The sequence below is a fragment of the Sinocyclocheilus grahami genome, unplaced genomic scaffold, assembly GCF_001515645.1.
Source record: "Sinocyclocheilus grahami isolate Dianchi unplaced genomic scaffold, SAMN03320097.WGS_v1.1 scaffold307.1, whole genome shotgun sequence".
NCBI classification, from domain to species: Eukaryota; Metazoa; Chordata; class Actinopteri; order Cypriniformes; family Cyprinidae; genus Sinocyclocheilus; species Sinocyclocheilus grahami.
The window spans coordinates 2,033,865-2,046,962 of record NW_015505486.1 but is presented as its reverse complement, the minus strand read 5'-3'; the positions used below and the strand labels follow the sequence as shown (position 1 = coordinate 2,046,962).

At 37.6% G+C, this 13,098-nt stretch overlaps 1 protein-coding gene across 2 annotated transcripts in view; it reads right to left on the bottom strand.

The window, feature by feature from the left end:
• The window catches only part of rbfox3b (RNA binding fox-1 homolog 3b), a 218,834-nt gene that overhangs the window by 26,033 nt on the left and 179,703 nt on the right, over window positions 1-13,098 (bottom strand). For both annotated transcript variants that reach the window (XM_016293845.1, XM_016293844.1), the window contains 2 exons: window positions 12,456-12,593; window positions 1,132-1,185 (listed from right to left, as the gene is read on the bottom strand). In XM_016293845.1, coding sequence (XP_016149331.1) covers window positions 1,132-1,185; window positions 12,456-12,593 — 192 coding nt within the window. The remainder of the gene's footprint in view (window positions 1-1,131; window positions 1,186-12,455; window positions 12,594-13,098) is intronic.

The following is a 13,098-nucleotide window of genomic DNA, read 5'->3' as shown; positions in this document are numbered from 1 at the left end:
AAAACCACACTGACATACATTAAGAGTCACTATATAATGAAACTGTGCAATCAGGTCAAGTTTGTAACGTAAATATAGGCCCATTTTTATATTTGACCTAATTTCATTGATTAAAATCTATTGCAAATCAATTTACATTTAGTATGTTACTTTGAGTTATATTTCAACAATTTAAATTGACTTTAAACAGCATTATTTATGCACTATTAGAGTTTTATTTAATATTTTGAATTTGATTTCAATTGTTATTTATTTATTTAATTAATTATTTTAAATATTACTATTTAGGTTCGATTTAGGTCTAATTTATAATAACCTAGGTTCAGTTTGATTATCTTTTTGTAATTTTAGTGGTTTGTTTAGTTTTAAGTTTTTCATCTAACATTTATATTTTTATTTTTATTTTATTTAGTTTACGTTTTCCACCTAATATTTATATTTCTGTTTTATTTTTTTCTATTCACCTTAAATGAACAAAAACATTTTTAGTTATTTATTGATTGATTTATTATTTTTACTCATTAAGAGTCACTGTATAATTAAACTGCATTTAACATTTTTAATTTTAGTAGAATTTTTAGTCATTTTGTTTTCAGCTTTTAAACATTACCAGGTTCAATTTATTAATTAGTATTTTTAGTGCTTTATTTAGTTTACATTTTTCGCCTAATATTTATATATCCGTTTTATTTTTATTTTCATTTATATTTTAATTCCATTTCAGTTTTATTTTCATCAACAATAAAAATTTTTTATTTATTTATTTGATTTATTTATCTTAGGTTTCAGATAAACATTTAGGGCATTTTAATGTTTAACATTCCAGCAAGTATGATCAGAACATATAGGTTTTAGGACATTGCTAATATTATTATTACACATACAGCATGAGTTTGTCTTTCGTCTGAACAAACAGTGGATCAGCGTGAAGTCCTCAGCTGACCTCTCTCTACGACCAGCGCTCTGATTATGTGCACTGCCGTGTCTGTTTTGTTCTTTGACTTTATAGTCTTTAATCTGAGTTGAGGAAGATCAAACCGGCATCTCTAAGCCAATAAAGAGTTCAGAAGAGACTGAGAAAGATCATGGCTACACAAACAGAGAGGAGAAGAAAGCAAGCGTCATTCATACCTTTGATCCTCTTTCATTAAAGATAATCTCCACGTCTAAGATCTTCCCAAATTGCTGCAGAAAAGGAGAGCGGGAGAAACAGAGAGCGAGGGAGAGAAAAAGCAAGATGAAGACGGGAATAAGAGAGAGATAAATCGATTAGGAGCCTCTGTGTCCATGAGAAAGTGGGGCTCGAAACCTGGGATGAAATAATAACATCATGCATCCGGCAAACTAGAAATTACATAACACACAGGACATGCTAGATGTTTCCCACTGCAGGCTTCATAAAACAACTTTTCCTGAGTTTAGATTGTGAAAAACTTTTGCAATTCTGTTGCTATAATCACATTCCACCGCATTATTAAGTGTCTGCAGACACTGAGGTCTCTGGCGTGAGGTTTGTAATGTGAAGTCTGCGGTGTGAGGTTTCTAACATGATATTTTTGAAGTGAGGTCTCTGGTGTGAGGTCTGTCAGGTGAGGTTTTCATTAGAAGTCTGTGGCGTGAGGTTTCTAACATGATATTTTTGAAGGGAGGCCTCTGGCGTGAGGTCTGTCAGGCGAGGTTTTCATTAGAAGTCTGTGGCGTGAGGTTTCTAACATGATATTTTTGAAGGGAGGCCTCTGGCGTGAGGTCTGTCAGGCGAGGTTTTCATTAGAAGTCTGTGGCGTGAGGTTTCTAACATGATATTTTTTTAAGTGAGGTCTCTGACGTGAGGTCTGTCAGGTGAGGTTTCTAACATGATATTTTTGAAGTGAGGCCTCTGGCGTGAGGTCTGTCAGATGAGGTTTTCATTAGAAGTTTGTGGTGTGAGGTTTCTAACATGATATTTTTGAAGTGAGGCCACTGGCGTGAGGTCTGTCAGGTGAGGTTTTCATTAGAAGTCTGTGGCGTGAGGTTTCTAACATGATATTTTTGAAGTGAGGTCTCTGACGTGAGGTCTGTCAGGTGAGGTTTTCATTAGAAGTCTGTGGCGTGAGGTTTCTATCATGATATTTTTTAAGTGAGGTCTCTGGCGTGAGGACTCTAAGCAGAGGTTTTCTTTAGAAGTCTGTCATGTGAGGTTTCTAATGTGACATATATGAAGTCTCTGGCATGAGTTTATATTGCAAAGTCTGTGGTGTGAGGTTTCTAATGTGATTACTTTGCAGTGAGGTTTCAATTGTAATGTATATGGAGTCTCTGGCATGAGGTCTCACATGAGAGGTTTTCCATTAAAAATCTGTGGTGTGAGGTCAAAAAGCGCTTTCGCACCACGTAGTTCTAGGATGCGTTTCATATGCGTTTGGCCAATCATTGTACACTTACGTCACTGGTTCCTATAGAACTGTTTTAGAACCTACTCTGAAGTAGGAGCTAATTTAGTTCCTGCAAATGGAGTTTCTAGGTCTAAAAACTAAAACCGCCAAAAAGCGGGAACTTCCGCCAATAATTCTATGGAAAGGTTCTTCCGTGGTGAGATATGCTTTTTAGGGTGAAGTCTCTCACGTGAGGTCTATCATGTCAGCTTTTTTTATTAGAAGTCTGTGGTGTGAGCTTTCTAATAATGTCATTATATTTCTAATGTGATGTCTATATCTCTGGCATGAGGTCTATCATGTGAAGTTTTTTTTCCCCAGCAGAAGTCTCTGGGGCGAGGTTTGCAATCTGAAGCCTGTGGTGTGTAATATGATGTTTTTGCAGTGAGGTCTCTGGCGTGAGGTCTTCAGTGGAAGTCTGTGGTGTGAGTTTTTTAATATTTTTGCAGTGAGGTCTCTGCCGTGAGGTTTTATATCTGTCGGTGGTGTGAGGTTTGTAATGCGTTGTTTTTTCTAGTGATGTCTCGGGTGTGAGGTCTCTCAGGTGAGTTTTTTTTTTCTATCAAAGTCTGCGGTGTGAGGTTTCTAATGTGATGTATTTGGAGTCTCTGAAATGAGGTATCTAGCATGAGATTTATAAAGTGAAGTCTGCAGTAGGCTTTCTAATAAGATGTTTTTGCAGTGAGGTTTCTCAGTGGAAGACTGTGGTTTGAGGTTTCTAATGTGATATATATGGAGTCTCTGGTGTGAGGTCTACTAGATGAGTCTTTTTTTTCAGAAGAAGTCTGTTGTGTGATATTTCTAATGTAATGTATCTGGAGTCTCTGGAGTGAAGTCTCTTGCATGAGGTCTATCGTGAGGTTTCTTATGTGAATTCCGTGGTGTGAGGTTTATGATATGATGTTTTTGCAGTGAGGTCTGTCAGGTGAGGTTTTTCAGTTTTTCATTAGAAGTCTGTGGTGTGAGGTTTCTAATATGTTGTATCTGGAGTCTCTGGCATGAAGTTTCTAATGTGATGTTTTTTCATTGAGGCCTCTTGCGTGAGGTTTTTAATAATATTTGTCTGTGGTTTGAGGTTTCTAATGTGATGTTTTTGCATTGAGGCCTCTGGCGTGAGGTTTTTAATAATACTTGTCTGTGGTTTGAGGTTTCTAATGTGATGTTTTTGGAGTAAAGTCTTTGCTGTGAGGTCTCTCAGGTGAGGTTTTGTTAGAATCTGTGATTTATAATGTGATGTCTGCAGCGTGAGCTTTCTGATGTGATGTTTTTGCAGTGAGCCCTCCGGTGTTCTAACTTTTGTTTGAAGTTTGTGATGTGATTTTTTTAAAGGTATCTGCAGTCTCTGGTGTGAGGTCTCTGGCGTGAGCTCTCATCAGAGGCCTGAGAGTGTCCCTGAGAGAGGAAAAAAAATGGGTAACACGGGCAATTTAATTATGTACACACTTTATTTGTATTATTATAAAGATAAACTGAACTATGTGTGTACAGTCTGTTTTTTTCTGTCTTTCACTGATGACAAGCTCCTTTTTCCTCTCTCTTCCTCTCTCTCCCTCTCTCTCTTGTTTTTGTTGTGTGTCATCGCTCCCAAGGAGGGAAACGTTCACCAATCTTCGATTTAGCTTCCGTGCTGTTTGGATCGTTAGAAAGCGGAGGGATGAGGGACGAGCGCAAACCCCTCTAATGAGCGCAGAGAGAGGGTGGCTTTTAATTGATGCCTGCGATTATTTCGTATTATTTCATTAAAAGTAATTACCCTGTCGAGCAAGCTGCATCGCCATCATTTGGCCACTGCAGTAGAAAATAAACCCTCTGCGAGTGCCGTGCCGGATGGAGAGAGATGACACTGGAAGTGCTAATAGGATCAAGAGCGGTGCAGTTGTCTACAGACACCGACTACAAAAAAGGATGAATAGACTGGGTTATGGGGTCAGCGCTAATCAGACTACATGCTAATGTTAATTAGCTGTTTGTGTGAGAGAGGAGAGGTCAGGAAAGAGTCGCTAGACATGAGAAGCAAAGATTCGGGAAGCCTTCATCTTCATTAACAGCACTGCAATTAGGAAAGAAAAACAACACGAGATCTCTTTAAAATCTTGGTTGTTTCTCAGACAGCGGTTAGATGAAATGAAGAGTGAATGCAGACTTTTGGTTAAGATTCCTGCTTCTTGATTGTTTCTTCTGAAAAAAAAAAATCACCAGTAATCTCACATTTCTCCTCTAGAGCTTCAAACGAGATCTCAATAAAGTCTCAAACTGTGCTCAGATTTGCCAAGTGTGCAATCAAAGTCAGAGGTCTCAATATGAACTCAAATTGTGTCAACATCAACTAACCTGGCTGCGATCTGTATTTTAGGAGAATCATCCGAGATGATACTGAGACATAACAGTAATCTCCTTTTAAGTCTCCTGAGCAATAACACTTTCTGGTGATCTTTCGGCATAAAATCCAGAAACGCTCAAACTGGAAAGAAAAATCCCAAATGAGATCTCATTAAAGCCTCAACTGCTTCCCCTAGATTTCAGTCAAATAAAGGCTTTTGCTGAAGTCTTCAGCTTCTCACATATTTCTCCTGAGAAAAAGACTCCAGTAATCTCACAAGATCTCAACAATGTCGAAAATTGTGCTCAGATTTGCCAAAACACCAAAGTCTGCAATCAAAAGTCAGATATCTTCATATGAACTTAATTTCTTATCAAATAATCTGGCTGCTACATTTTCTTTTTTCCAAACAGATTTTAGGAGAAACATCTGAGATGACACTGAGACACAACAGCGGACTCATTTGTCCCATGAGCACTAAAACTTTCCTATGAACAGTGATCTCTCAGTATAAGATCCAGAAACACTCAAACTGTAAAGATCACAAATCACAAATTAGATCTCATTAATGTCTCAGTTGTTTCTCCTAGATTTCAATGGAGACTTTTGCTGAAGTCTTCTTCTCAGATGTTTCTCCTAAAAAAGACTCTAGTAATCTCACATGTATCTCCTCTAGAGTTTTAGAAGAAATCTCAACAATGTCTCAACCTTTGCTCAGATTTACCAAGATATAAGTATCTGCAGTCCAAAGTCAAGAGATCTCATTACGAACTCAAATTCTCTCAACATCAAATAATCTGGCTTTTATCTACCTTTTATTTCTCCAGATTTTTAGGAAAATCATCTGAGACATAACAGCAAACTCCTTCAACTTTCCTTAGCAATAAAATATCCCTCTGATTGCTTATTTTTCAGCATAAGACCTATGCTCAACCTGAAACGAAAAGTCACAAATGAGATCTCTTTAAAGTCTCAACTGTTCCTCCTAGATTTCGATGCAATTAAACTGAGGCTTTTGCTGAAGTCTTCTGCTTCTCAGATGCTTCTCCAGGCAAACAGACTCCAGTAATCTCACATTTCACCTCAAGAGTTTCGGTAGAGATCTCAACAATGTCTCACACTGTGCTCAGATTTTCCAAGATACTAAAATCTGCAATCAAACGTCTCAATATGAACTCAAATATTTATCATCAAATGATCTCAGCTGCTTTCCACATTCATTGTATGCCTCTAGTTTTATTTCTCCAAATGAATTTGAGGTGAAACATCTGAGACAATGCCGATACTAAAACAAATTGAGTGCAATAACATTTCAAGAATGACTGTGCTCATGCTCTTTTTGTTTGTGCTACAGCTGCAATGGCTTAATATTATTGCTCATCCAATCAGCTTCTGTGTGAAACGGTAGGCTGAAATCTATCAATTTATTCAAATGAATGCACATTCTGCGGAGGGCTCAATCAGAGACACACAAACACATTAACTCCCCAGCGTGAGCTCCGTGTTGTATGCTGGTGTTTTCCCTGGCTAGCGTGCCGCAGATGCTAATTGTTTCAACCAGGCCTAATGGACCAGTGATAGAGATTAATTAGTTTGGTGGGAAAGTTGCGTATGGTTGGGGAAGTGGTCGTCTCTACTGAGCATGCTCAGTTGCCCCCTGTAGTGGCAGTTTTCTCATGCATACGTGCAGTAAAACCTTAGCACAGCGCTGCAGGGAATGAAGCACTTAGTAGTTTTGCAGAGGATTGTGCTGCAATTGAATACAATTGAAGCCGCTTTGGATAAAAGCACCTGTCAAACTCATAAATGTCTGCCAAATTATTACATTATGATATAATTGGTTGTGATCAACAGCTTGCCAGTATCACAGTTCGCTATGGAAAAACTGTATACTGGAAGCTTACAAAGTGTGATTTTAACCGAAAAGCATTCAAAGAAATTCAACACATGCGCAGTGTATTCTGGGAAATATTCTTGTTCCATCTGGTTAAAAGTTAATTGAATACAAATTATGAATATATAAACTAAATAAAACAAAGCTGTTTGCATATGAAACATCAAACTTTTAAAATATTTGTAAATGTTATTAATCAATAAAATATAATTTTTTTAAAGTAAATAAAATTCTATATTAAAATGAAAACTACAAAACAAGCATTTGTCAAGTTTATCTTTTAAAACTCTAGCTTTTCTAGTAAAAAAAAAAATTACAGTTATATGAATAAATTCCGAACAGCAATTCTCCAACCTGTTTGTAACCTGAATTCATATTCAGCAATTGAATTGGCTTATAAAACACATTCTCAATTAAATTCTGAAAGGCCAGTGTAAAAAATTGCCAACTTTAAGCCTTCAACAAGTTTATTTTTATACAATTTGCTTTACTAGTTTACAAATTACAGTTATAAAACAATATTTGAATTCCAACTAATTTGAAAATTCAATTAGCGATTCTCAATCCTGTTTGCAACCTCAATTCATATGCAGAAATTAAACTGCAACTTAAAAGACATTGTCAATTCAATTCTGAATGGCAAGAGTGAAACCAGTCTCCTTCAGAAGCTGGATTAGCTGGATTCTATGGCAGGGAATTATGCACAAAGTACCCTGCCAAAAAAGCTCATGTCGTATTCTGCAAACCAAAGCAGTATTGAAGGCAGTTTCAGAGCTCTGCGTCTTTTGAAGTGCTCTGATTGGTGGGGCTTTCTTTAATGCGAGTGGTCTCTCCATACCGATGAAGACTTGTTCGCTGCTCACAGGAGTCAGATTTAAGCAGATCTTTAATTCCGTCTCTTAAAAGAGGAGAGCCGCAGGTGGAATGCTAACATAGTGTCTGCACAGCGGGAAAGCCGGAGATGAAGGTAAGGCCCCCTGTGAGAGAAATTCCCAGCAGCCCTTGAGGCCCACAGGCAGAGGGGAAGAAGAAACAGCCCTAAAGCCAACACAAAGCCGGAGGTTTTACTTCTAGGAACACTCTCTCCTACCTCACATTTCCATACGGACATCCTCAGTCATAAACCACTCGGCTCCGGATAATGAGCCCCGTACTTCTGCACTCATTAGCGATTCCCAGACTCCAGCGCTTTAGCCTGCGACGCTAACCTGACGCCCCACTCATTGATTCTCCGTTAGCCAAGCAGCTAATTAGCCGCACTGCTTTCCTTGGCAAACCTTCGGCCCTGCTCACCACAGGCTAAATCTCCATTAGCCACGAGGCTAATCAACGCCACAAAGCCTTGTTAGCGCGGGATCGAGTCATTAGCGTGGCTTACTTAAGTATGTGCAGGCAGATGGAGCTTATAGCGAGTGAATACGTCTTAAGGTGTTGGGCTTACACGGCTATAGTATGGCCATATTTCCTTTGTTTACCTTCTGTGATGTCTTATGCAAATGTGGATAACTTTCAACATGCTAACAGCACTCAAAAGCCATGTAGTGCTTCAAGCAATTACAGCAGAGTGCAATCCATTTGGTTCTATTACAATGTAAAACAAGATTTTTTTTAAAGTTGTAAATAAACCAATGATTATTTGAGTACGGTTTCAAGAAAATAATTTTTCATCTTTTTTCTAATTCAATTAGTTTTTGAGTAAAAACTGTTTACTTGTGAAGGAAAACAAATGAAAATTTGCTGAAAATGCAGTCATCCTCAGGCCATCCAAGATGTGATTTCTTCATCAGAACAGATTTGGAAAAATGTAGCAGTGATGTTTTTATCAGCTGTTTGGACCCTCATTCTGATGGCACCCATTCACTGCAGAGGACAATAATCCACACCACTCCAGTCCATCAATGTCTTGAGAAAAGTGAAAAGAAAAGCTGTGTGTTTGTAAGAAACAATTTAATCATTAAGGCTTTTTAACTTTAAACCATTGCTTCTGTCCAAAAAAAATAAAAATAATAATAATATTAATAATAAATAAATAAATAGAGTCTATAATTAATAATGTTTTCTCCAGTCATAAAGTCCATCTCCTTTTGCCTCTCACATCAAAATCCAACCACACATGTGTTTAGAACGGCTTCATACTGTTTTGGCCGCTAAACGGTTCTTGATCTGTGCAGATTTCTCTCCTAATTCAGATGAGGCGACTTGAGAAAGCAATATTATGGATCATGGATTTTAGCAGGAAGTAATGGACTGAAGTTAAAAACGTCTTAATGATAATGCTGTTTACTTTCAAACATGCAGCCTTTGCTTCTTGTTGATTATTGTGATGTTTTTATCAGCTGTTTGTACTCATTCTGACGGCACCCATTCACTGCAGAGGATCCATTGCTGAGCAAGTGATATGATGCAAAATTTCTCCAAATGCGTCTTGATTTAAGAACATTCAGATATTTATAGTGGAAAACAAGACCAAAGTATTGAGCAAGAAAGGATGCCAGCTTGGTTAGTAGTGATTAAACAAATGTCCCCAGTCGTCCATATTGTTTTTGGCATCCATATTGAGTTTGCATCATATATCTCTGGGCCACCTATGCACAATAACTGCGAGCTAATTACTGTGCTGATTTGGCATACACCAACCTGGCAGCCTCGGTGAACAATAATCCAGCTATCACAGAGCATGATGGGAAACGAGCGAGGGGCCACAGACCATGTTGTATGTAATTTATACAGCTACGCAGCGGTCTGTGCTGTAATTAACATCAGCTTTTCGACAGGGCCACCGGCCGACACCAGTCCAAACAAATGAGCACTGTTTAAAGCAACTTTTCTGGCCAGCCTGCTGCTGATGGGTCATTAAGATGATTGAGATGATTTCAGCAAATAAGAAAGAAGCGGTGTGTCTGTGCTTACATTTATTCAGCCCGTAGTCGTCTTATTTACCCTGAAGGTAAGTTCACCATATCATATGCAGAGAACAGTTAATGCAAGTCATATATTCAGATACAAAAATGTAACTCAGACATAAAAATGTTCTTACTCAGTATTTTTGTCTTGTTTTCCATTACAAATATATACTCATTCTTAAATAAACATATATACTTGAGAAGCAAAACAACTTAAGAAACTAAGTCTTCACAATTAAGGGTGCTTTCACACCTGGCCTGTTGTTTCGGAACCTGGCGCGTTTCCCCCTTAGCTCGGTTCGTTTGGGCATATGTGAACACGGTAATCGCGCTCGGATCCGCGCCAAAACAATCGGTCCGAGATTGCCTGAACGAGGTGGTCTCGGCTCGATTGAAAACTAACTCTGGAGCGGTTCGGTTGTAGTGAGAAAGCAATCCGATCCAACGGACCAACGAACCAGGCTAAATCACAATGTATGATGTACGTAAGTTCCGTGAAAAGCATAAGCTTTGTTGTTTTGCTAATACTTCAAAATGAACCTGTGAATGTCTGTGGGTGAGCACGTCTTTGCCATTCAAAATCAAAGCGCACTTTTTCATTTTTCATCTTCTTCGTAGTAAGTGCATTTTAAAAAAGTTTTCCCGATGAATCCTGGACTCCTGCTCAGAATGATAAATGAATACGGATGACAGCCATGATAGCTAAGTGGAATCCCGGAAAATAAACCGTGGAACTTTGACCAATGAGAGAACAGTTTACTCGCGCGTGACTTGTATTAACTAATTTGGTCCGTTTAGAAACGTTGCCGTGTGAAAGCGAACCGCACCAAGAATAAAAAGCAACATTGTAATAATTTTAATCTCTGTTTCGGAACAAAGCAATCGATCTACAGGTGTGAAAGCACCCTAAGTGAGTTTATGCTTAGAAGAAAAACTCTCTGCCAATGAGGAAAGACAAAAAATCCCTTACTTCAAAGGGAAAACAAGATTATTTTCTTGCCCCAATGGCATTTCTTGTTCTCAATTTTCAAACTTAATTTGGACTTTTTTCCCCCCAGAAAACAAGATTTGATATTTTAAGTGCAATTAATTATACTTGATAAGCAAATAAAATTTTTAAAAATAAAATACTTTTTTTTAGAATTAAAATTACGTGATAAGTAATTTTGCTTCTCAAGTAAATGTAAGTTAATTTATGAATGCCTAGATACTTGTAGTGGAAAACAAGACAAAATATTGAGTAGGAATTATTTATTTATTTTCAACGAAGTAGCTAAATATTTAATATTTGACAACTGTTTATGACAGAAATGACCAACAGCAATTATTCTGTGATACAAACTACTCAACCTTTTTTGTCTAATTTCACCATTCTAAATAATTTTTTTTTTTTTTTAATTTAAATGATTCATGTCATCCATAATGAATATGGCGAGACAAGAAACATTTTGCTGTTTTGCCTTTTTAAATTATGTACACATTCACACTTATTTGTATTTAAAAAATTTACTTTGCAAATAGTTCAAATTTATTATAAATCTGACTTCTTCGTGGGAACAGAATTGGAGAAATGTAGCACTACATCACTTGCTCAGCAATGGATCCTCTGCAGTGAATGGGTGCCGTCAGAATGAGAGTCCAAACAGCTGATCAAAACATCACAATAATTCACAAGGGTTAGACTTTATTTTAAGGTGTCCTCGTTTCAGTGTAATTGTAAAAACGGTAAAGTATATATTAATTAACTACATGTACTTACTATGTTTAGGATTAGGGTTTGGTTTAGGGTTACTTGCATGTAAACATGCATAATTAATTGTTATTATAAAAGTAAGTACATGTAACGTGTAACAAAGACACCTTAAAATAAAGAGCTACCTCCACAAGTAATCCACACCACTCCAATCTTGAGAAGTGAAAAGCTGCGTGCTTGTAAGAAACAATTCCATTAAGGCATTTTAACTTCAAACTGTTCAAACCAAAATATGCAAAAATGCAAAAAAAACAAAACAACAACAACAATCAACAAACTAAAAAGTCCTAATCCATAATAATGCTTTTTCCAGTGATAAAGTCCATCCACTGTTCTCCTCTCACATCAAAATCCACCCACATATGTGACCCTGGAGCACAGTCTTAAGTCTTAAGTCACTGGGGTATATTTGTAGCAATAGCCAACAATACATTGTATGGGTCAAATTTTTCTTTCATGCCAAAAATCATTAGGATATTAAGTAAAGATCATGTTCCATGAATATATGTTTTTTAATTTCCTACCGTACATATATTAAAACTTCATTTTTGGTTAGGAATATGCATTGCTAAGAACTTCATTTGGAGAAGTTAAAGGCGATTTTCTCAATATTTAGATTTTTTTTGCACCCTCAGATTCCAGATTTTCAAATACTTGTAAATACAGTCAAATATTATCCTATCCTAACAAACCATACATCAATGGAAAGCTTATTTATTCAGCTTTTAGATATAAATCTATGCATAAATCTCAATTAAAAAAAAATATCGCCTTATGACTGGTTTTGTGGTCCAGAAAGCAATATCATGAATAGAGGATGGAGGTTAAAAACATCTTAATAATGGAATCACAAGACATTAACTGATGGACTGGAGTGGTGTGGATTAGTGTGATGTTTTTATCAGCTGTTTGGACTCTCATTCTGACGGCACCCATTCACTGCAGATGATCTATTGATGAGCAAGTGATGGAACGCTATATTTCTCCAAATCTGATGAAGAAAAAAACCCCCATCTACATCATGTATGGCCTGAGGATGAATACATTTTCAGCAAATTTTTGTGTGAACTATTCCTTTAAATAGCATGAATCTTCAGGTGATGAAACCATGAAAGAGGCTGCTGGCTGAAAGCAAACAGAAATGTGTTATAGTACAAGAAGTTCTCAAACTCACCCCAAACATTTGCCGTAAATCCGGGTCACGGAAGCGGAAGGGGATGTTGGAGACGTGTAACCGTTTGGGCTGCTGTTTTTCCGTGGACTCTGAATGCGGCACCTGCTGGGAAACTTCTGTTTGCGTCACGTCTTCCGTCTGTCCGAGCAAAACAAAGACAAAAGAGCCGTCCGTTCATGAGTGCCTCCAGGTTAAACTCACAACGAAAGAGAATAAGAAAAAAAAGTTAGCCTATTTATCCATGGCTATCATTTTTCCCTCCAGCTGCATGCGGCTAAACAGACGTTGAGTTATGATGGCCTACCTGAGGTCATGCATCTACAATACGATTATTAATCTCCACCTGTTACTGTCTGAGGAGCCCAAACACACCAGATATACTGACAAATATCCAGCAAACACACACACACTCACGCTCGTGGAGGCCATTGGCTTGTTGTTTCCATCATTATGTTGATGATCCGCCACAAATGAAACTTCAGACGCGTGTGACAGATGTTTTCTCTCTCCGCTAGCTCAGTCGAGCAGAACGACACACACACACACACTCGATTTACAGCAGCATGTCATCAGAATGTCATCATTGAGGTAAAAAAAATGTTCAGATTAATTCAAACACCCACACACACACACACACACACAC